Raw genomic sequence first — 24153 nt, forward strand, 5'->3', positions numbered from 1 at the left:
CCTAGCTTATTAACCCAAAGGTATTAATGCATGTATGACATTTTATAAAGTTACTTTACAATGTGTGACTGCCGCATGATATCCTTAAACAGTTTTCATTTAAACGCTATGCACTTTTTAATTCCTTAAGCCAGAAAATTAAGAGCCCAAATTTGGGAAGGAAGATGGCCTGACAGCAGACCATACACAAAAACGTCTCTAGATGTACCAATTATTCACTTATTTCTTTGAGGTAAAAGTTAGCACATACTTAAGTGTCAAGCAATAATTCTATAAGGAAAGCATTTGTGCAAAACGTGTTTGATGATGTATATCTGAAAAAGCATCAATAAAGAATAAATGATCTATTTGAAATAATTGTTCAGAGCTCTACCTCTAGGCAATGTGATTTCAACATATCCAGATGAGACCAGGTCAAGGCACAGATTACCAAGATGATAGGCATCTGCTGTTGCAAAAGCTATACACTGCATTACATCCTATGCCAAAAAGAACAGAATTTCCTTTAGAAAACAGTTGCCTCGCTAGAATTGCTAGAGTGCTATACAAACTCATTGTTAGCATTTTGCCACTAGGTGGCTAAAATTCTGCATAGAACTATAATTGTACTTTTTCAAAACACTTAAAAAGTTTCAAACTTGCTTCACTGATATAAGAATAGACAAATACCTCTTCTAGACCTGCTAAGCAAGTTCAAAAACTAGTTCTTTGGAAGATTCCTGACTTAGAGAAAGGTACAAGCTTACATATTCATTACAAGCTTCACACTACTACATTATCAATCCTATGCAAATGTAGCTTGGCTAACTGCTTTGAGTTTAGTTCCAACATCTATCTTTGATGTTAAGATGTTTTGTTAAAGGCCAATACTCAAGATATGATCCTGTTTGGCCTCTTATTCCCTAAAACAGGAGTCCCCAAACCGCCCCGGTCGCAGCCCCGATCCAGTCAGCAGTCTGTGGGAACCAGGTCGCACAAACAGGTGCACAGACAAGTGTGCAAGCCTCTATTTGTGCAAGCATCAGGTGCACATGAGAAACCATCCCCTGGGCCTTCCCCTGTTGCCAGGAAAGGTTGGGGACCGCAGCCCTAAAAGACAAAAGACTCATGTTCAAAAAGAGGTTAAATTCTCCTTATTTCACATCATAGTAGACGTTGAACTTTATATTCACCAGATTTTTTAAAAATTTTTTCCCTATTGTGAGATCTTAGATTTGTATTGTTATTTTCTAGAATGTACCTAAAGATCAACCCTTGCCTTTGCAAAAATAATACTTTTTCCCAGGCACTCTGATTTCCAGCAGGTGGTGCTCCTCTTCAGTAAAAAGAATAAATTTACCTTTCTAATTGAAAATGTTTTATTTTAAGTCAATGTAGTTATCTGGCAAAAGATTTTTCCATGTGGCAGTTTTTACTCAAAATAACTTTGTTCTTTCAACCCTGAAATTTATATTATCAGTATGGGGGGGGGAAAGCCCTCACAAGAAAATTATATCTACAAAAGCTTTTACCTAAGTTTCAGTGTTTTCCTAAATGCAATGTATTTTCTTTATTAGCATCACTGCATTGTTAATCATGCAGAGAAATTGAGAAATAATTCCCCATGTAACAATTGTGAAAGCATCCCTCAATGGTTTCATTCTTAATATGAGATTGTAGTATAAATATAAACAGAGCAAGCCATTGGATATTGGCATAACACACCCTATAATATATAAATTATTTAACCTTAAAGGGATAGAGAATGGGAAAGCTTTCAGTATTAAAACCTTTCAATGTTAAAACCTATTCATTTATAGTATAGAAGTCTTCAACTCTAAGCTATATAAACATAAATGGATTATTTGTATCAGTCTAGAATTTTCTTTGGATTATTCCTGTTCAAGTATACCAGAGAGATAATATTTGTACTAATATATAACTGTCTTTTAAATCAATGACAACTTTAAGAACATTATTCTGGGAATTATCAGTCACATTACAGTACTTTTAACGCGTAATACAGTTCTGTTACTAATACAATAATTCTTTCATCAATGAAGAATAAAAAGATTCTGAAAAAGCCCCTAAAACAGACAAAACACACAATTCAACTTAATCATTATTTTGCAATGATTAACATATAGAATTACGAAAATCAGATTCTTTCCCTAAATATCTTCTAAATTTTTGGAACATTGCTAGTGAAGCACATACTTATATTTTTGTCTCCAAATTCATCATTAGCTTTATTTATAGTTTCCCATTGCAAATCTAATAGTCTTCATTATGACCATAGACTAGTATAGCTCATTGCATTTATTCAAATCCTCATCTCAAATTTTGTCTAAGAGTTATCCTTCTGTTCAGAAACAAATGACCTGAACTCTGTCCATCAAAAAACAAAACAGAAATAACAGCATGGAGAACCAGTTTAGTGTAGTGGTTAAGGTACTTGGCTAGAAACTGGGAGACTGTGAGTTCCAGTTCCACTTTTAGTCCAAAGTCAGCTGGGTGACCATGATCGATTTTCTTACTTTCAGACCAGAAAGGAGACAATGGCAAACCACTGAAATTTGCCAAGAAAACTGCAAGGACTTTTCCGGGCTCGAGGACCGGAGAGAAGGAGAGCAGCTTCAAAATTGGTGTGCATGCGCACATGGGACCACACACACTGGTGTGGCACTAGCAGCCCTGTTCAAGCATGCGGCATGCGCTGGTGCTGTGTGCATGTGCAAACAGCTGCGCACCCCCCCCCACAGCAGCTAGTGGCCCGTTCGTGCATGCGCAAATGGGCTTGGCAAACTGGCTGGGCTAGCGATGCATGACTAAACGGGCCGCGGACACCTGCCCCGCACTAGCATTCCAGTTCAAGCCTGCACACATTTGCAAACAGTGTCACGGGGAAATGCATGCCCATGCATGCATGCACCGGCCAGCTGTTTCTGTAGCCCACTGGCCAAGAGCCCACGGCCCGGTCCGCGGACCCCTGGTCTAGGCAGCCTCCAGGAGTCAACACTCTCTCAAAGGCACAAAAAACCCAAAACAACAAGCGAACAAAACATTCAGCATAAGGCACAAGAAGCTTATTAAAAAGGAATTAAGCCTCATCACTGTGACAAAAACAATAGCATCTTTTAGTAGCTCAAAGCATAACATATTCAATATAGCCTAAAGGCTTGTGGATTACAGGCTATTTCATTAGATGCATGAAATGTCTTCCCGAGTTCAGATTACCTTAGCTTCAGATGGTAGTGGCAGATTAGCTCTTGATGGCTGCTTTGTCCTTGATGCTTTTGGTAGACGCTTAACTGGTACAATATCTTGATTTGGTTGAATTTTGCTAGGTGATAAAACTGAGTAATGTCTATTTGGTATTTCAGTAGGTGTTCTTGTATGTTTTAATTTGTGCTTAAAAACTGAAGCTTTAAGAGGATGAAGTTCTCTGGATGAAGGGCAAGCATCCGTAGTCAAGTAATTGGTAATTTTTGCTGCAGCACTAATATTAGTTTGTGGACTAAACCAGTTTGAAATGTCCATGCAACTGCTAGTAAAATTAGAAGAAGTTGCCTCTGGGATGTGTTGCCTGAGATATTTATTTACTGATAGTAAGTTGTTGCTTGATGCTAAATATCCGTATGTAGGGAAGTATCGGCACTGGCTTATTGTATGTGAATATCTAGCCAGGAATCCCAATAGTTTCATTGCCATCTTTTCATTGAGACCTAAAGAAGAGAGTTACGGAACTTTAATTTTCTAAAAAGGAAAAAAAATTAAAAGTTTACAAAGAGCATCTTACAAAAAATAATTATTATAGTCATTTTGTGTTTGTATAATCTCAGTTTTAAAGAAACCAGCAAGGGAGAGAACGACCAGCCGTTCAAGGTAAGGCACATCCAGGGATGTAAAGATTCCAGGAATACTGCTTTTTAAAGTAGAGTGTAACAAGAACATCTTGAAATCTCTCCAAGCTTCTCTTTGTTCCCTCTTACACTATTAACATTCTAGATGGGGTTTGTGACTTTCCTTTTCATATTTGTTTCTGCTGTATGTAACTGCTTCTCCATGCCTTTTTTTAAAGATTAAGAATATTATATTAAGATCACTTCTAAATTCCTTTAGAATAATAATTTCTGTGTGAACCACCATAGGAATCTTAATGACCAAATAAGTAACTTTCACAGACTGAATAACATCTATCAGGGAAGAGATTCATTTTACTATCAAATATATTTCTTTGGGATGGCCAGCAAAGTGCTTGTACATGTGCACATTCATACAACTGGACAATATCTTTCAAATAGCCAGGATGAGCCTACCAGATAACATGCTTTAATGCTTTAAAGAGGGATACTTAGCTTGTTTCAATGAACTTTGTGAAACCCCCTTTCAAATGCGTTGCACACTCTACTCATTCTGCTATTCTAAACAAGTTGGAATGTATTCTTATATCTCAGGTTCTCAAAAATAATGCATAATGTAGAAAACAAGCAGGGAAGGGCAGCCAGATCTCAAACTATTTGGGAACTTGCTTGGCAAAACAAATTTAACATTGCAATTAGAGCTGCCTCAAATTAAGGAATAGTTTTGATTTGAAATCAGAAGAGATATAGGGAAGATAAAAGTGAAATTCTAGGGATAGAAAGAATGTTACAAAGTCTTGCACTTCTAAAACCTACTACAGACATTCTTTGCTAGAGGAGATGCTGTCTTTTAAATAAATGCATGTGTATGGGCACATATAAGGTGCAAATGATTTCTCTGTTTTGTAGGTGACTGGACACAATGAACATGTCAGAATGAAGAACAATCCCAAATGGAAAGAATCTGAAAACACAGCAGGTAATGAAATTTTGTTCCTACTGAAATCGTTCCCAGTATTCTAGGCAGTTGCACACTTGCTGTGGATATAATTTATTTGGACTTCAGTAAGGCATTTGATAAAGTAGATCACAACCTACTACTTGATAAGATAGAAAAATGTGGGTTAGACAGCATCACCACCAGATGGATTCGTAGCTGGCTGATCGGCCGTACTCAGTGTGTGGTCCTCAATGGAACCGCATCTACATGGAGGGAAGTGTGTAGTGGGGTGCCCCAGGGCTCTGTTCTAGGCCTAGTGCTTCTCAACATCTTCATAAACGATTTGGACAAGGGGATAGATGGGGAACTCATCAGATTTGCAGACGACACCAAGCTGGGAGGAATAGCCAACACTCAGGAAGATAGGCTAAAGATACAGGAGGATCTAGACAGACTTGAACACTGGGCGCTACTAACAAAATGAAATTCAATGGTGAAAAAAGTAAGGTTCTACATTTAGGCAAGAAAAACCAAAAGCACAGGTATAGTACAGGTGGTACCTTGCTCAATAGTAGCAACTGTGAGAGGGATCTCAGAGTCCTAGTGGACAAATATGAGCCAGCAGTGTGCTGCACCTGCCCAAAAACCCACACAGTGCTAGGCTGAATTAACAGAGGGATAGAATCAAGCTCATGTAAAGTGTTGATACCACTTTACGCCTTGGTAAGGCCACATTTGGAATACTACATCCAGTTTTGGTCACCACGATGTAAAAAAGATGTTGAGACTCTAGAAAGAGTACAGAGAAGAGCAACAAAGATGACCAGGGCACTGGAGGCTAAAACATATAAGGAACGGTTGCTGGAATTGGGTACGTGTAGTTTAACAAAGAGAAGGGTGAGGGGTGACACGATAGCAGTGATCCAATATCTCAGGGGCTGCCACAAAGAAGAGCGAGTCAAGCTGTTCTCCAAAGCACCTGAAAGCAGGACAAGAAGCAACGGATGGAAACTAGTCAAGGAGAGAAGCAACCTAGAACTAAGGAGAAACTTCCTGAGAGTTAGAACAATTAACCAAAGGAACAACCTGCCTCCAGAAGCGGTGAATGCTCCAATACTGGAAGTTTTAAAGAAGAGATTGGACAGCCATTTGTCTGAAATGGTATACGGTTTCCTGCCTGAGCAGGGGGTTGGATTAGAGGACCTCCAAGGTCCCTTCCAACTTTATCATCATCATGCAAAAGTATAGATAACCCTGCTCAAATTGTCTTTGTCCGTGAGTGCATGAAAAAAAGCTGACACAATCTGTACACTGTACCAGGGCTTTTCAACCAGTGGCACGGGTACCACCTGTGGTACATTGGCACCTGGCAGGTGGAACACGATCATCCTAGAAAAGTGGTAGCGGGGGAGGGGAATGATTTGAAATGGTGGCATCACCGCACAAGCTTGAGCAAGAGATGGCTGGAGCTGCAGCACTGTCAGGACTCAGCAGAAGTGCCAGGATCAGCGTTTCTTCAGGGCTGTCAGGGCTCAGCGGAAGCGCCAGGATCAGCACCAGGCTCCAGCTGGAGCTCAGCACTGATCCTGGTGCTTCTGAGCCCAGAAGAAGCACCGATCAGCTGGAATGCTGCAGCATCTCCAGGGTCTTGTGATTTACATTCAGATGCTTGGCAACTGATTCATATTTATGATGATCACAGTGTCCCAGGGTCATGTGACCAAAACCTGCTGCAACCACCCAGCAGACGGGGGGGGGGGAATAAAAACCAAACACCCCCCCACCCCACCCCCGCTGCCAATCCTCAACAGAAATGCTCACAACAATGAAAACCTCGGATAGGAGGAAGAGTGCTGCCGGGCGGGCAGGCAGGTGTCTTGCTTGGCTGTGACTTGGGGGGCACTTTTTTCACTGCCATTGTAACTTCAAACAGTCACTAAGTGAACTGTTTTAAGTCGAGGACTACCTTTACTTCATCACTTTTTTCCTTTTTTGGTCATCAAGTTTTTAACACCTTGCTAGGTGATGCCGTATCCTAAAAGTGGTACAATGGGTGAAAAGGTTGAAAAGCCCTGCACGGGACAATCTTGATTGATGCATATTTACTACTTCTGTGCGGTGTATATAGAAGGTGCAAAAGTTTGGGTATTTTTAGCCAATATTATGCAATACTTCCTTTAGCAGAAATAACAGATTCCAAATGTTTTTTCCATGGCTGGCTAAGTCCTTTTACTCTTGTTTTTGGAAATGTTCTCCAGTCTTACTTAAATAACTAATCTAGCTCAGAAATATTCTCGGATCTCCTTGCATGCACTGTAAACTGACATCTTCCTTAAGATTTGCAACAATATATACAACTGCACAACTAGAAATCCAAAGACTATTCCAAAATTTTTATCTTTCCTTTTTGTAAGTACTTCATGGTTGTTTTGGGTGTCCAAACCTCTGTACCTGTCAAATTCTGCTCTCTTATTTTGAACAACCAATAACTCTCCTTTGGGATGGAAGTCCAGAACTTAGGAACTGTGACTGAAAAGTCTCTGCAGTTTCAATGAAATAGATCTCAGATGTTGGCAGAATAGAGTATACGGTTTTTAAAAATTCAGATATGCTCATATGGACGAATGCAGTCTTTCAGATAGCTTGGCCCCAAATCATATCAAATGTTAACAGTATGCTGTGAACAATCTACAAGTAGTTCCCAACTTATGACCACAATTGAACCCACAGATTTGATCGTAAGTCACATTGATTGTAAAGTGGGCCACCATGTAACCACACCTAATTTTACTTTTGCAGTGATTGTTAAACAAAAGCTATGGTCATAAAGCAAATGCCGCTGTCATTAAGTGAATCCATTGTTCTATATAGGGCCGCTTTTGACAGAAACTGGAAATAAAACCAGTTTCCAGTTAAAGTGGTGTAAATCATGATCACATGACCACAGGGAACTGTAAATAGCCGTAATAATCATAAATGCTGTTTAAGGCTGTTTAAAAATAGCTGCTTAGAAAACATCTGTTTCTTCCAAATGTAGATTAAACACAAGTCTATTCAAATATAAACATGACAAACAATATCATGTATAATAAAATATATAATATAAAGTTATTATAATATACTATAAATACAAAAGCATGTATGGGAGTACTAATGATAAAATGATAAGTTATAATATAGTTATATAAAATAACATAAACGGGTGCTAATGATATATAAAAAGGTAACATTGGAATGAGCGCTTTAAATGTTAACACCAAGAAAAGAAATTATGAAAATGAAATTACGTTTATGAGAATGTTAAAAAAAATCTAGTTTTTAAGCATAGTATACATCAGAGGTCCCCAATCTTTTGGGCACCAGTTCCGTGGAGAGAGGTTTTTCCGTGGACTGCAGGGGGCATGGTTTTGTGTGCTGCCTGCATCCTGCAGATGGGGCTTTGCTTGTTTGTGTGGACTAGTTGCTGGTATGCCGTGGCCTGGTACTGGTCCATGGACTGGGGGTTGGGGACCCCTGGTATACATGGTTTAGCTGGCAAAAAATTTAAAATATGGCCATTATGTAACTTGTTTGTAATAGCATTCTTCCAAAGGGAAAAGTAGGAAGAATTGATGCAAAACTATAGACAAAATTGTTGTGTAATACTGGAAAGTAACACCTGCAGAATTCCAAATGAAAGGGTACAGGAAATGACAATGAGCAACATTTTCAAGAGCAGTCTGAATATGCCAGGCATGGGAGGTACAGACCATAATTTTGCTCCTCAGTAGGTTAATGAGAAAATAAGTTTACTATATATTTACTGTTTTAAAGACAACATAGTCAGGTGACTAATCTTGAACTGTGAAATATTTTGCAAAAATGTCCCTAGATTCTAGGGCCTAGAATGTAAATTGTTAAATCAGGTGAGATTGGTATTCATTCATTCATTCATTCTATATCAGGCATGTCAAACTGCTGGCCCATGGGCCGGATGCATCATGACGAAACCGCACCCTCCCCATTGCCGGCAATGGGGAAAAAGTCACGATACGTCGCGCGACGTCATGTGACGTTGCAAGTTTGACATGCCTGTTCTATATGCTCCATCTCACCTGAATAAGTTAAGTTGAAGTTTATTGAATTTATATACCGCCCTTTTCCCGTAGGAATCAGGGCGGTTTACAAAGTATTTAAAAACGTCAGTATAATACAAAAGTTAAAAAGTTAAAAAATAATTAAATTTGATCCCTGAAAAATATAAAACCCCAATTAAAAACTCTCAGCCTGGGCCGGAAAGCTCAAAGAGCCAGGTCTTCAGGTCCCGGCAGAATGACTGAAGATCGGGGGCAGTCCTAAGCTCCACGGGCAGCTGGTTCCAAAGGGCAGGCACACCCACTGAGAAGGCCCTCCCCCTGGGTGCACAACAAATAAAAAACCAAGATTCTAATAAAAATTAGTTAAAAAGAAATATACAGCATTTAAAGCCATCAATAATCACTTAAAAATAACCACGATGAGTTGCAATCCATCCTTGTGTCAGCTTAACACAGGCACTGTAAACACTCCCCACCATTACTGGAATACTAAGCACGATAGAAAAGTCATATCTTCATGGCCTTCCTAAAGACTGGAGGTGGGGGGTCTGGGCCAATCTAAGTTTTAGGGAATGGTATTCCAAAGGACAGCTATGCCAGCAGAAATGCTTTTCGTCCTGCTCCTGCTAGATGATACTCTTTCATAGATGGCACCTGTGCCATGTTTCTCCGGCCAATCCTGAGGGGACGATTAGATATAACCATGAAGAGACAGTCTCTCAGGAAGTTTATGTATATGCACCTATCCATATAGATGATGCCATGTTGTTGGCTTAAAACTATCTTACACAAACTGCAATATCTTATAATAGGTTTAGGTTAAAAGATGCTGCATCTTTTTGAGGTTAAACACCAATAGTGTTATACCATCTCAATTCAAGGGAATTCATTCCCTTTAACCCATGTTCAGGACCAACATGACCCAAAATATTTATTGTATAAAAATTTAACCTCCTTTCCCTATAGTACTACTGGTACTTGTCCACATACTTAGATTTGTCAAATGTAGTTATCTTGTTGGTCCTGAGTATGGCACAAGAATTATTTCAGAGAACGTTATCTCATAAACCACAGCTTTCAATCTCCTATTTAGAAAATTCATTTTTTTAAATCCCATTTATATCCCGCCCTTCTCCGAAGACTCAGGGCGGCTTACAATGTAAAGCACAAATTAATGTGCTTAGCAATAGCCTTCATTCTATGTATATGCCTGCTTATTAGGGCTTTCGCCCACCCACCCCAAGCGGCATTATTACAAAGTCAGCTTAATTGCCCCCAACAATCTGGGTCCTCATTTTACCTACCTCGGAAGGATGGAAGGCTGAGTCAACCTTGAGCCTGGTGGGATGCGAACCTGCACTAATTGCAGGCAGCTGGTGTTACTTAAGGAGGCATTAGCCCACTGCTCCACCAAGGCTCCACCAAGAAATATTTTGCATATTTTTTACTATCTCTAGAGCACTTCATCAGTATTTACTTGATTTAAGGTATCTGCAGTCTGTGATTACGACAGATACTTCATCATGTGGACTACATACTCATAACAAACCCAACTGTCCATTTCTCTAATGAGTACTTGGAGCAAAGTAGTCATTTTTGGATTATCTGGACCTGTGGTGGCCTGGATTCAAGCCTCAACATAGAACGGAAACAGCACTAGTTGTACTCACAGTTAACTTTTGTAGGACTTCTAGGGAGGAGCGTGACCGTCCTTGTACTGCTGGACCTCACAGCAGCCTTCAGTCCTGTTACCCATGCTTATCCTTTAGTTGTTTTCTTTCTTTCCTGGGTTGGGCCAATCAGTGTAGGGAAAGAGAGGCTGGACTCTTGGTCTCTGTTATAAAACAGAGTTTTATTCTTTATCCTATCCTGCTTAATATATACATGAAACTGCTGAGGAAGGTCATCATTCATTTCATGACAAGAGATCATAAATAGCTATATGAAGCCCATTACGTATCTCCATCTGGGAGATGTGCCAGATGTTCTCATTTGATGTCTGGATGGGAAAAGGTGAGCTCAGACTCAACCCAAAGAAGATGAGTAGCTGTTGATTCAGAAGGCTACTGATTGCAATACAGTACTAATCATGACCCTAAAAGCATTTAGTACAGAGAGAAATGCTTGCTGTCTTGGGTCCTTCTGGACTTTTAGCTCTTACTAGAAGAGCAGATGGTCAGGAGGGCCTCAGCTCATTGCACTGCAAACAATTTTTCATGCCCTTTGTTGCATAGATCATTGTAATTGACTTTACATGGAGCTGCCCATAAAGACAGCTCAGAATCTTCAACTAGTGTAAAAACAGCACCCCATGTGCTTACTAGGCAATCACATTACTAGCCTATTACATCACTGCTGTGAAGCTACTAGTTATTGATACATTTCTGGATGTAAATCAAGGTGCCAATTTCCACTTTTGCAAGTTCATTGGTGCATTTCTGGGAGATATTGAAGATGCTGTGGGGACTCCCCCCCCTCCAACAACCTCCCCCTCCAAGGATAGCTCCCAGTGTCATGACCTTTGTATAAAGAGGTCGCTTTTCTAAAGGATTATTGCCTGTAGTACGGTAGTACCTGTACACAGCTATAGTCAGTTAGAACCAATGGAGTAGATAGTGCACAAATGATTAAATAAATTAACTGAATTATTCTACACCCAAATGAGCTATTCTCATTCTAAATCAAAGTTTCGAACCAGTAAAGAACTGAATAAGGGCCAATAAATGTTAAATGAATCTCCACAACACTGAAGTCCTATAGGTGGCTTGTTCTCAGGTACAGGGATTGACTAATCGTGTTGTCTTGAATGGCGTTGCCCTAACAGTTTGAGGCTAATTATCCAAAAGAGTATTTTACAAAAAAACCTCAGCATGTTCTTAGAATTAAGCCTTTTTGCCGTTCCATTAATAGAAGAGTGCATTGAATAAGGCCATAAAACCGATCCTTCTCAGTTGAGCAATCCACAAAGTTGAACTTTCTCTCTAAAAACATTCTGTTGCCAAGTCACAGATCACTCAGGAAAAAGGCTAAATTTTCTTAGATCTGAGGATCTACTTTAAGAATCTGTGGCATCGGGGTGGGGTGTCCAATATTACAGGGATACATTTAATCCGTCAGGTTTTCATCAGAAATAAGATCCACATGAGAGTAAACCAATACTTTAGCCCCTGCATTCTGAAACGGTTTCAAGCACTGTTCCAATGCAGACCCTTACGGGAGTAAACATAACCTACAAAACTTAGTGGGCTGCACTGTATTAATGGCTACGACTAGTATACCCAACAGTGTGTCATCTTATCCTCTCCGAGCTCACCTTTTTTTTAAGGGAAGCTCGATTAAATCCCATCCAGACCTCTGCCCCAAACCACCCAACCGGGTTCCCACTTAGCTCAACAGGCAAAAGAATTTAGAATCGCAGTTTGACGTTCGCAACTGTATTGCTCACAATGCCTGGCCAACTGCAGGTGAGGAAAGTCAAACCTCGAAAACCTCAGGGCGCGGGAGCTTGCCTACTACCGCTCTAGCTTTGTTTCGTCCGTCAGTTTGCTGACGAGATATACATATACATATACATATACATATACATATACATATACATACATACATACATACATACATACATACATACATACATACATACATACATACATACATACATACATATATATATATATATATATATATATATATATATATATATATATATATATATATATATATATATATATAAAATTTACACCTCACAGCTCCTGAACGCCTCCTGGCCGAAAGGTATTGCAAAAGGGAGGCCGACTCGACCCCCGAGAAACCTTGGCGGGCAGATTAGCTGTAGGGAGGAAGAAACTTCGTACACGTTATTTTCTGAAACCCGTCTCGTTAGGAAGCGTAGACCCGCTAGCAAACGGTGCAATTGACTCGACCCGTGTCCGAAACTCGTCCCATTTAATAAAAGCTAAAGCTCTTCCCGATTCGAATCGTCCGGGGGAAGCAGCCACCGGCCGGGTTGCGCGGGGGGAAAAAATTCATCCCTCCCCTTCCATTTCAGCCATATATTGATTCCAACAGGGAAAAAAAAGAGAGAAGCTAAGCAGCCCATCAGAAAAAAAGGCGTCTCCTTCTTCGCACCTCCGCCAGGCCCTGACATGGAGTGGCCCGCCCAAGTAGCAAGCTTCCCGGCTCCATATATATATATATATATATATGGCCACCTCATATATGTATATATATATATATATCTAGCTCCGTTACCTGTCCGCCAATCCCGCTCTCGCCTCCTAAGATCGGCAAAGCGCCACACCGATTTCGTCCCCGTCCGCCACGCGCTCGCTTCCTCCAATCATGTCCTCCGCCTCGCCTCTCTTTGGATCCACCCCCCACCCCACCCCCAAGAGCGCGGAAGAAAGCTCGCGCCTCGCCGTTCAGGTGACCTCGCGTAGCTTTTCCGCCTGGCTTCCCTCAACTCGCCCGCAGCCTCCCCGTGTCTCTCTCCTTTTCTAACCAATATAAATGCGCCAAGCCCGCCGACCAATAGGAAGCGCGAGTTTGGCTGGGGAAGTGGCGCAAGCGGCGTCCGCGGGGCTGAGGTCATAATGATTAAAATGGCGGCGCCGCAGTCGGCGGGGTTACCGGCTTCTCTTGCGGGCAAGATCAAGGGGTGCGTTTCTTCTTCTTCTCGCCGGCTCCTTGTAATTTGGAAATGGGAAGGAGGAGAAGGAGGAGGAGGTGGGTGGGGGGAAGAAGAGGCAGGAATAAAGCATTGGGATTGAGAAGGTTGAATTGTAGAGTGCCGCAATACGAGGAGTTTCTGCCCGAGCGTGTTGTGGTTTGTTTTTTTTGAAATCCTCTTTCCTGCTCTGCTTTGCGGCTGCTTGTTTGAATTGCGAAGGCTCCCAGGAGTCCCCAAGCGTTGGGAAGGCATCAGGTTGCGGAAGACTGCGCCAGTTTGCTTATTGCTATTTTCGGCTATAATCCGGTGACATGCTTAATTTACCCCATGCTTAACTGAACCGTGGCGTGATCAGGGTTCAATTTTTGTGGGTTTGCACGAGGCACTAAACCAGGGGTAGGCAACCTCGGCTCTTTTATGACTCATGGACTTCAACTCCCAGAATTCCTGAGTCAGCATAGCTGAGTCAGCATAGCTGACTCAGGAATTCTGGGAGTTGAAGTCCATGAGTCATAAAAGAGCCGAGGTTGCCTACCCCTGCACTAAACCATAAACGAAACCCAGCAATTTGGGCCAATGCTGCAAACTTTGCCTGGTTTTATTTGTGGCTACGTATAAATTTTATCAGCTGTGTTTATGTTTTTCATTAAATTGCTGGTGCTAAAATCGAGCAAATGTCATTGATCTTTTGCAGCAATTATAAAAATGCGACCCTGATATATAGAGAATAGCTTGGTCTCTATAATGTTCCCAATTTTATATTTGTATTTATTGAAAATGTGTCAGGAATTTCATTATTCCAGTCAGCCAGTTCATTTTTCCAAGAGTTGCTTTGGTGTAACAATTAAATGTGCAGGGCTAGAAACACTAATTGTTCCCTCTGAAAACCGTGCTGAGAAAATTGCAGACATATATATATGACCTGTTCAGACTGAACAAGATTTATAGTGCATAACAAGCCCATTAAAGTAAGGTAGTTAATTTTTTATTTTGAAAGTTTGGACCCTTGAAGGGTCCAAAATTAGTGTACAATTTAAGACCAAACAATCAGTTCATAGTATAGGAGCCCTCCAGCTTTATTAGGTGCCCTTATTTTTAAAGCTGGAAGGCTCTGACACTATGAATAATTGGTTTGACTTCAATTGTACACTAATTTCAAGCTTTTCAGGGACTCAAGCTTTAAAAATAAAATTGACATTCTAATCCATGTTGAATATTTGGTAATATTCAAGCTATTTACAAGCCTCAAATATTGTTTTTTATAGATCTTTTGCATATAATACAATTAAAGACAGGCTGCCTCTCATCCTGACTCGTGTTGTTGATACTTTACATCGACATAAACATGAATTCTTTGAAGAACATGGAGAAGTAAGAAACTCCCTTTCTGTTTTATTCTTGTATGAATACAAATGTTGACTTTGGTTACCGCTTTCTATAGTTCTGCATAACTGAGACGTAACTTTTCCTGTTTCAAATGTCAAGGATGTGCTGGATTGGCCAAGGTTTGTCTTGTTGAGCATCATCTTCCATTTATTTTTCAAATCTTTTAAAGTCTTCTAAACCAGGCATGTCAAACTCGCGATGTCACGTGGCATCGCGCGACGTATCGCAACTTTTTCCCCATTGCCGGCAATGGGGAGGGCATGGTTTCATCGTGATGCATCCGGCCCGCAGGCCGGCATTTTGACATGCCTGTTCTAAACTAATCAACTCTCAGAATCTTGTAGTAGGCCCTTGTGCATGAACATGTAAGTGCCTTTTATGATCTATAATCCTTGCTAATTAATTTAATTAAATGAACCTGAACCCTAGAATCATTGGAAGAAGAAAATGTTTTTCTTTTCTTTCAGTGAATGCTAAACAATGCTATTATTTTAGAACAATAATTTAGAAGTAGGAAATACAAATTAAAATAAATATCTTACTGAGTTATGTCGCTTTGCCAGCTTTTTCAAAATTTAAAAAAAATTCAAACCCCTCTTTTTCTATCTGTCTTTGGAACAGACAGCATCACCACCAGATGGATTTGTAACTGGCTAACAAACTGTACTCAAAGAGTAGTCCTTAATTGTACTACATTTACATGGAGGGAAGTAAGCAGCAGGATACCACAAGGTTCTGTCTTAGGCCTAGTACTCTTCAATATGTTAATAAATGACTTAGATGAGGGAATAGAAGGCGAACTCATCAAATTTGCAGAGGACGTTAAGCTGGCAGGAAAAGAACTCAAGCTCAGGATCCAAAAAGATCATGACAGACTTGAACAATGGCCCCTATCCAACAAAATGAAATTTAATGAGAACAGCAAGGTTTTATACTCAGGCAAGAAAAACCAAAGGTACAAGTACAGATTAGGCGAAATCTGGCTCAAAAACAGTAACTGCGAGAGGAACCTTGGGAGTTCTAGTGGACGATCACTTAAACATGAGCCAGCTGTGTGTGGCAGCAGCCAAAAAAGCTAATACAATCCTTGGTTGTATAAATAGAGGCGCAGAATCAAAATCACATGAAGTATTAGTGCCGCTTTATAAAGCCTTAGTAAGACCACACCTGGAACACTGTATCCAGTTTTGGTCACCACTTTTCAAAAAAGATGTTGAGACTTTGGAAAAAGTGCAAAGAAGAACAACTTAAGATGATTAAAGGCCCAGAGACAAAAACATATGAAGAATGGTTGGAGGATTTGGGTTTGGCTAGTCTAGAGAAAAGAAGGAATACCTGGGACATGATAGCAGTATTCCAGTATTTGAGAAGCTGCCACAAGAGGAGGGAGTCAATTTATTTTCCAAAGCACCAGAGGGCAGGACAAGAAACAATGGATGGAAACTAATCAAGGAGAGAAGCAACCTGGAGTTAAGGAGATATTTCCTAACAGTGAGGACAATTAACCAGTAGAACAGCTTGCTTTCAGATGTTGTGGGTGCTTCATCACTGGAGATTTTTAAGAAGAGATTGGACAGTCACGTGTCTGCAATGGTATAGGATATCCTGCTTGAGCAGGGGGCTGGACTGGAAGAACTCCAAGGGCCCTTCCAGTTCTGTTCTGATTCTGATTTTTCCTAGGAAAGACGTTCAGCTCCCATTTATTTTAGTCATTCCTTCATATACCAGATTTTCATTAGGTTACATGCCATATATCCAAGAACGCTTTATTGCTCAATGATCAGCACTTTATAAACCATGTTGTTGTTGTTGTTAGTTGCGAAGTCGTGTCTGACCCATCGTGACCCTATGAACAATGTTCCTCCAGGCCTTCCTGTCCTCTACCATCTTCTGGAGTCCATTTAAGCTCACGCCTATTGCTTCAGTGACTCCATCCAGCCACCTCATTCTCTGTCGTCCCCTTCTTCTATTGCCCTCAACCTTTCCCAGCATTAGGTTCTTCTCCAGTGAGTCCTTCCTTCTCATTAGGTGGCCAAAGTATTTGAGTTTTAGCTTCAGGATCTGGCCTTCTAAAGAGCAGTCAGGGTTGATCTCCTCTAGGACTGACCGGTTTGATCGCCTTGCAGTCCAAGGGACTCGCAGGAGTCTTCTCCAGCACCAGAGTTCAAAGGCTTCAATTCTTTGGCGCTCAGCCTTTCTTATGGTCCAGCTTTCACTGCCATACATTGCGACTGGGAAGACCATAGCCTTGACTATACGCACTGTTGTTGGCAGGGTTATAAACCATACTAGAATGTAAAGCTGGGAAGGAATCTTTGAAATAATTTAGTCCAACCTATCTGGCAGATATCCACTACTACAGCATCTTCAAGAGGTCATCAGTACCTACATTTGAACAGGGTCCATAAGATTATCTGGGACACTACTCATCCTCTTCACAACCTGTTTTCCTTGTTACCTTCTGGGAGGAAGCTTCATGGTATCCATAGCAGAACATCCAGATTCAACCATAGTTTCATTCCATACAGCATTAACCTTGTGAACTCTCAGGCTTCCTCCTTCCGTTATATATTCAAGATGGACAGTATTTAATATTTTATTGTTATGTATTTGTGTAAGGGTGTGGGTCTATACATACGTTGTTTATAGTATGTTTTAGGTGTCATGTATGTGTTTCACTTTGAGAGCGGGCAACTAAATTTCATTTTTGATGTGTGCCATGTGCCCACAGTAAAAAAACATGACAAAGATTATCTTATCTATCCTGTATTTTCCCTGCAATTTTCCCTATCCATAGTGATACTTTGCATTGTCCTCATTAAAATTCACATTGGCTGATCTTTAGTCAGTCACTCAGCGTCCAGATCCTCTTGAATCTTGGTGGAACTTTTATGCAGGTGTTTGCTATCCCCCATTTTTGTCATTTGCAAATGTGATAATCCTATTTTCTCATTTCCTCATCCAGAACATTTATATACATATGTTGAACAGCACAGGGGCCTCCAATAGTGGCCTGCAATACAGGTAGTCCTCGACTTATGACACTAATGGAGTCTGCCCGTTACATTTGCAAATCATTACTGTTGCTAAGCGAGGTGCCCATGTGATCACCTCACCTAATGACACCAATCGCTGCTCCCCCCATTTTGGAGAACAGAGTATCCTGGGTGGGAAAGGCCCTGGGAGGTCTAATACAGGCCCATGCCCAAACTGTAGCATCTTGCCAGTTCACGTGGCTCAGGCCTCCCGGGATACTCCCCCAACTCTAAGGCTCCACTCCACTTCCCATCCCACTTCAGAGCTTGGACCTGCTTTCCCACCCCACTGGGTCCTAAGTCTGATGTCTTCCATATAATTTTTCTTCCAAGCAGTAAATGTCTTTTTATTTCATGGCTACTATGATCTTCATTGTGCAGTTTTGAATCTAGGAAGGACAAGACTGTTACCACTTCCATTTTTTTTTTCTATGTCTTATTTGCACTGGTTTGTCTTTCCCTGTTGACATAATCTGTCCGTTCTCTTCGTTGTGGAATAGCAGGCTGGCTTTTGCACCCTTTCCCCCCCTTCAAGAAGATATACAGTATGTTAAGTATTCAGCATTTCATTTCCTTTAATTATTTTCAGTAGAACAGCAGGCAGGCATTTCATCTTTTTACATTTTGAGGGAGTTTTGTTTGCTTCATCTTTAATGATGTTACATTAAAGACATCTAAAGGTATTCTAATTATTAAATCCATTAAACCTATTCTTAGTTTCCCCTTAAAAGGATGTGGTGGAACATTGTTGAAATTGGGTCCTGTTGGTCAGGCAATTTTCTTTTGTCTAGTAGAAAAGGAGTCTGTGGCACCTCAGTTACAGACAGCACAAAGTTTTGCTTTTGCTGATTTAATGGAGCGTCTCCAACTTTAGTTTCAGAGTACGGTATATAGTTTATATTGGTGTGCTCCATTCAGTGACGTCTATACATATCTTTTCAATTATTGGAAGAAGATATTTGTTATAAATATGTAATCTTCTTAAAAACACATGTTGGTTTCTCCCATTTTGTTTTTTTTCTTTCTTGTAATTCCAAATTTTAGTATTTCAGTAAACTGGTACTTCCTCTGCGTTTCTGACTGAGCATAGATTTGTATCACTATAATAACAACTTGCCTTGGACTCAAAATGATTCCATCTATTTTTGGGACTGCATCTGAGTACAGGCAGTCCTCGATTTTCAACAGTTCATTCAATCACCATTCGAAGTTACAGTGGCACTGAAGTGATTTATGACTGCATCCCCATGGTTACATGATCAAAATTCATACGACAACTGTTGCAATGTCCCAGGGTCATGTAATTATCTTTTGTGACCTGAAGCAAAGTAAATGGGGAAACGAGATTCACTTAACCACGTTACTAAATTAACAACTGCAGTGAGTCACATAATAGCTGTGGCAAGAAAAGTCATAAAATGGGGCTAAACTCATTTAACAAATGTCTCACTTAGCAACAGAAATTTTGGGCTCAATTGTGGTCGTAAGTTGAGCATAGCACAAATATTTATTTGGCTATTAGTTTAATTGATTATGGTCACCAAAATGGTTGCCATACTGAGCTATGGGTCTGGATATTTTGAGTCTCAACACTCATATATTAAATATGCTTCAAACGTATGTATTAAATATAATTTATTACCATGTTAATTTAGTAAGCACAAACACTTAATTTAAAAACATTTTCACTTTATTTTAGAAAGGCATTGAAGCAGAGAAGAAAGCTATAGCTTATCTCTCCAAGTTGCGGAATGAGTTGCAGACAGACAAGCCACTGATTGCACTGAATGATAATCTCCCCGATACCCATCTGTGGAACCAGTACTTAGAATATCATAAAAATGTATCAAATGAACCACCAAGCTGGTTTCAATCACCTTGGTTGTATACAGAGTGCTACATGTATCGTAGAATTCATGAAGCGCTTATTCAGAGGTAAGCTTGTATGATTTTGTCTCTTTTTGTTTAAATATTTGAGGGAAAAGATACATAAAAATTACCCTCAAGTCAAGCTTGATGCATGCAATTCTCTTTGCAACAATTTGAAATAGTGCTTGCTGTTGCCTTTTCCCTGAAGGCTATCTGATTTTCCACTCTAGAGAACAGCCCTAAAATACAGAAGTAACCGGGTTCAACTTGTAGCTTTTGAGATCATTCAGAGTTCTATTAACTAGTCAAGGAGAGAAGCAACCTAGAACTAAGGAGAAACTTCCTGACAGTTAGAACAATTAACCAGTGGAACAACCTGCCTCCAGAGGTGGTGAATGCTCCAACACTGGAAGTTTTTAAGAAGAGACTGGACAGCCATTTATCCTGCCTGAGCAGGGGGTGGGACTAGATGACCTCCAAGGTCCCTTCCAACTTCTTCTTCTTCTTCTTCTTCTTCTTCTTCTTCTTCTTCTTCTTCTTCTTCTTCTTCTTCTTCTTCTTCTTCTTCTTCTTCTTCTTCTTCTTCTTCTTCTTATTATTATTATTATTATTATTATTATTATTATTATTATATTATTATTATTATTATTATTATTATTATTATTATTATTATGCCAATAAATATCATTAATCTTAGTAATAGCTTGCTACAAATATTGTAGTACTTTCTTCTATTTGTATAAGTTGGTAAACAAATTTAAGCCAATTTCATTCACTGAGGTTTCAGTCTTGTCCAAGTTTCATTAAATCCACTTCCAATCATGGTGAGCCTGAGCATGGACTCAAACTTACATTCACTCATTGCAACTGAACTAGAGAAGGATTTTGCCAGAAAACTAATCTGTTAACTGCAATATCATTCAGGATTACATGTGAAGTTGTTTGGTAGTTCAGGTTAAAATAAAAATTAAGAAATAATGAATTTTCTCTCTTGCTTATTCACTCATGCAAAGATGCTTTGTAGCCCTGTTTCATATTCTCTTATATGTTAGAATACAGTGGTTGATCATTAGAATAACCTGAGTTTATATAGGCCTTTTTGATAAACATATTTTAGTTAAGTATTCCTTTAATTATTTTAGCCAATGAAAGCTGATAAGGAACAGCAGCAACATTAGGATGTGGGGAGAATTAAAAGTATTTTAAGTTGTTTAATTTAAAACAATGTATGTCCATATGTATGTATGAATGAGGGGAGAAAATTAAGAATAGGTTAAGCCATTGTCAAACCCATTCCAACCTTCTTGTGATCAAATGAAAGATCTTTTGTCAAATATAGAATGAAACAGTATTTCCTCCCAGTATGGATTGCTACTGAAAAATAATATTAGATACCACTGAACATGTTAATGCTGTGCATTTCTAATAAAAGGTTCATTTAGTCAAAAGTTATGATGTTGTGCAATGTGATATACACTCTGAAGGAAAAGAAGTTTAATATGCATATGTTTTAGATACTAATGATATCAGAAACTAATATAAAGAACATCTTTTGCTTAGTCCACCTATCAGCAACTTTGATGTATTTAAAGAAGAAAAGAATCATGCTTTCTTTGAATCTCAGAAAGCCATGATTGTTTTAAGTACCTGTCTCCAAGAGATGTTGAAAAATAGAGATGGCTTAGATGAAAAACGTCTGAAAGAAGAATTTTGTAAGCTGATTCAGGTAAAACTGGTGCTTGTTTATATTTCCATATTTTGAAAACTGTAAGCAATGCCGTGTTTCCAGTCAGAACTGCTGCAAAACTGTACATACTATTAGAATTTTAAAAATATTTTTAAATATATTATCAGAACTGTTTAAAAGCTAGGGATATGTAAAGCATGTTTCAGAACGAGAATGGGGATGTTCTGATTTTGTTTTGGACCACACGGATCCAGTACTGGTTCCATAATTTTTCAGCAGTTTGGGAGGAAACTGTACAGTATGTCATTTCCCCTTTCTTTGCAAGAAATGCAGCTTGCTTTGACAGGCTGTTGGATTAGATTTAGCAGATCAAAGAATTGCCTGATTTCCTGAAAATTAACAAGCAATCTTTTTTTTTTTTTAGGTTTCATTATGGGGCAATAAGTGTGATCTATCCATTTCAGCTGGGGCGGATAATTCTCAGAAGTCTGACCCATTACAATCTGTGGAAGAATTAAAAAAATTCATCTTGGTGGATCACATGGAAAAACTTTGGTCACTGCTTATAAACAAAAAGAAAAACAAAACACCAACTAGACTTGACGTAGTCCTGGATAATGCGGGTTTTGAACTTATTACTGATCTTGTTTTGGCTGATTTTTTGATATCCTCAGAATTGGTTACTGAAATTCATTTCCATGGGAAAAGTATTCCATGGTATGTGTCAGATACTACAAAGCATGACCTGGATTGGACAATTGAACAAATGAAGGCAGCCAATCATAAATGGATGTCTAGATGTGGTGTCTCCTGGGAGGGCTATCTGAAAAAAGGTGTTTGGATTTATCATGATCACATTTTCTGGACTTTGCCACATGAATTTTCTAGTATGGTTCAGATTGCTCCAGATTTATACACTGAGTTACAGAAATCAAGCTTAATTATTTTCAAAGGTGATTTGAACTATAGAAAGCTAACAGGTGATCGAAAGTGGGAATTCACTGTGCCATTCCATCAAGCCTTGAACAATTTTCAGCCTGCACCACTCTGTAGCTTAAGAACATTGAAATCTGATACTCAGGTTGGTTTGAAACCTAGGCAAGGTGAAAAGCTCATGAATGTTGATCCTGAGTGGATGATAAGTGGTAAATATGGAATAATTCAGTTTGATGCTACTTCCTGATAGATTTGCAAAGTATGAAGAATGGCACTGTGCTCAAAACTGATTTGATGGTCTAATTTGGAAGGCCACTAATTTTCAGTGTGCACTACTATTTTCTTCCAAGAGCCATGCTGCTATTTTAAAGTGATATGCAATTGTGACCTCTTTCAAATCATCAGAAAAAAAATCAAATTTGTCCTCTACCGTACTTTATTTTTAACTAATATAGAACCAGAGGCAACAGCCAAAGCTACTATGTTAGTTGACATGTGTTTGACTCTGCTGTGTTAGCATAAAACACAATGCTGCTTGAGCTTAGTCTTGTTCAGAAAAAGTGATGTTAAATAAAATGAATTCTGAAATGGCAAAATGAAAGACCTTGAATTAAATTATCCAATATGAGAACTACATGCGTTGTTGCACGGTACTGAAAAGAAATAATCCGATCGTGGGTGCCTTCGTCTCTTCAGGCTTGCTCTACCAATTAACATTGTAGGCAAACTGATCAGAGACACAGACACAGGATACACTATCTGTCAAGGTGGTGGGTGGGACTACATCTTCTCATCTACCTGCCTTCTCCTGCTAATTTATATTATTAATGACATGTTGAGAAGGGTAAAAACTCCAGGAATGACAAGAGTCCCAGAAATGACAGGGGAAGGAAGGAAGGAAGGCTTTATCTTGTCTGGCTTAAGTGGAATCATAATTAACAGCCATGGAGGATATCTATTTATATATTGAATTGTTTATTATGCATATTAGGTAATACATTTATAATCTTTTATTGCCTAATCCAGGGGTGTCAAACTCAATTTCATTGAGGGCCGCATCAGCATTGCGGTTGCCCTCAGGGGGCCGGGTGGGTATGGCCAGGGTGGGTGTGGCCTACTGTGTGGGCGTGGCTAGAGTGTGTATGGCCTACTGGGTGGGCGTGGCCAGCTCTACATCGTTCGCATCAAGGATGGCAGTGGGGGCCGTTCCCTCACTGTTTCCAGGATGGCTTCGCGGGCCACATGAAACCACTTCGTGGGCCAGATCCGGCCCCCGGGCCTTGTGTTTGACATGTCTGGCCTAATCTAAATAAATCGATCCCATGGCTATTATAATGATTCCACCTAAGCCTGGTTGGTGAGTTATAATGGGCATTAGAGAACTGTTTATCAGTGCCATTCATTTTTAACTGCAGTTTGTTCCAAGTATTTTGATGGGTTTTTTTAAAGACAAAGTTTGTTTCTTTCAAAGGTATTGTCTGTAGGCTTATGAGAATATTTTTATGTTGCTTCTGTCAATTCAGCTGATAAGGCAGATACCCTAGCAGAACTATATATTTAATTTTATATCTTAAATCAGAAAATATTTCTGAAGCAGTTTTATTTTACAGTGATCTTTTGATTATTTTAATGGCAGTCTTACTCTATATACATTGCGCCGCAGGAAATGCTGGAATGTACAGTCTGACATAAAAAGCGTGGGAAGGTTATTTTGAA

At 39.6% G+C, this 24153-nt stretch overlaps 2 protein-coding genes across 8 annotated transcripts in view; one reads left to right on the forward strand and one right to left on the reverse strand.

The window, feature by feature from the left end:
* RMND1 (required for meiotic nuclear division 1 homolog) overlaps positions 1 to 13206 on the reverse strand; it is a 35050-nt gene extending 21844 nt beyond the window's left edge. Inside the window, exons 1-4 of one of the 4 annotated variants that reach the window (XM_083348738.1) lie at positions 13107 to 13163; positions 10529 to 10692; positions 3217 to 3704; positions 374 to 479 (exon numbers count right to left, since the gene is read on the reverse strand). In XM_083348738.1, the coding sequence (XP_083204864.1) occupies positions 374 to 479; positions 3217 to 3690 (580 nt within the window). In that variant the 5' untranslated portion in view covers positions 3691 to 3704; positions 10529 to 10692; positions 13107 to 13163. Of the gene's footprint in view, positions 1 to 373; positions 480 to 3216; positions 4756 to 10528; positions 10693 to 12709; positions 12822 to 13106 lie in introns of those variants that run through there. The other 3 variants (XM_083348739.1, XM_083348737.1, XM_083348740.1) reach the window with 3 other exon arrangements.
* Positions 1 to 23068, forward strand: part of ARMT1 (acidic residue methyltransferase 1) — a gene marked incomplete at its 5' end in the record, with an annotated part of 54970 nt that extends 31902 nt beyond the window's left edge. Inside the window, 5 exons of one of the 4 annotated variants that reach the window (XM_083348733.1) lie at positions 1094 to 1121; positions 4752 to 4821; positions 19645 to 19880; positions 21375 to 21540; positions 21926 to 23068. In XM_083348733.1, the coding sequence (XP_083204859.1) occupies positions 19846 to 19880; positions 21375 to 21540; positions 21926 to 22684 (960 nt within the window). In that variant the 3' untranslated portion in view covers positions 22685 to 23068. Of the gene's footprint in view, positions 1 to 1093; positions 1122 to 4751; positions 4822 to 13447; positions 13513 to 14789; positions 14896 to 19644; positions 19881 to 21374; positions 21541 to 21925 lie in introns of those variants that run through there. The other 3 variants (XM_083348735.1, XM_083348732.1, XM_083348734.1) reach the window with 3 other exon arrangements.
* Positions 23069 to 24153: the final 1085 nt, after the last annotated feature.

Source organism: Vipera ursinii (genome assembly GCF_947247035.1).
Source record: "Vipera ursinii genome assembly, chromosome: 1".
Classification (NCBI taxonomy): domain Eukaryota; kingdom Metazoa; phylum Chordata; class Lepidosauria; order Squamata; family Viperidae; genus Vipera; species Vipera ursinii.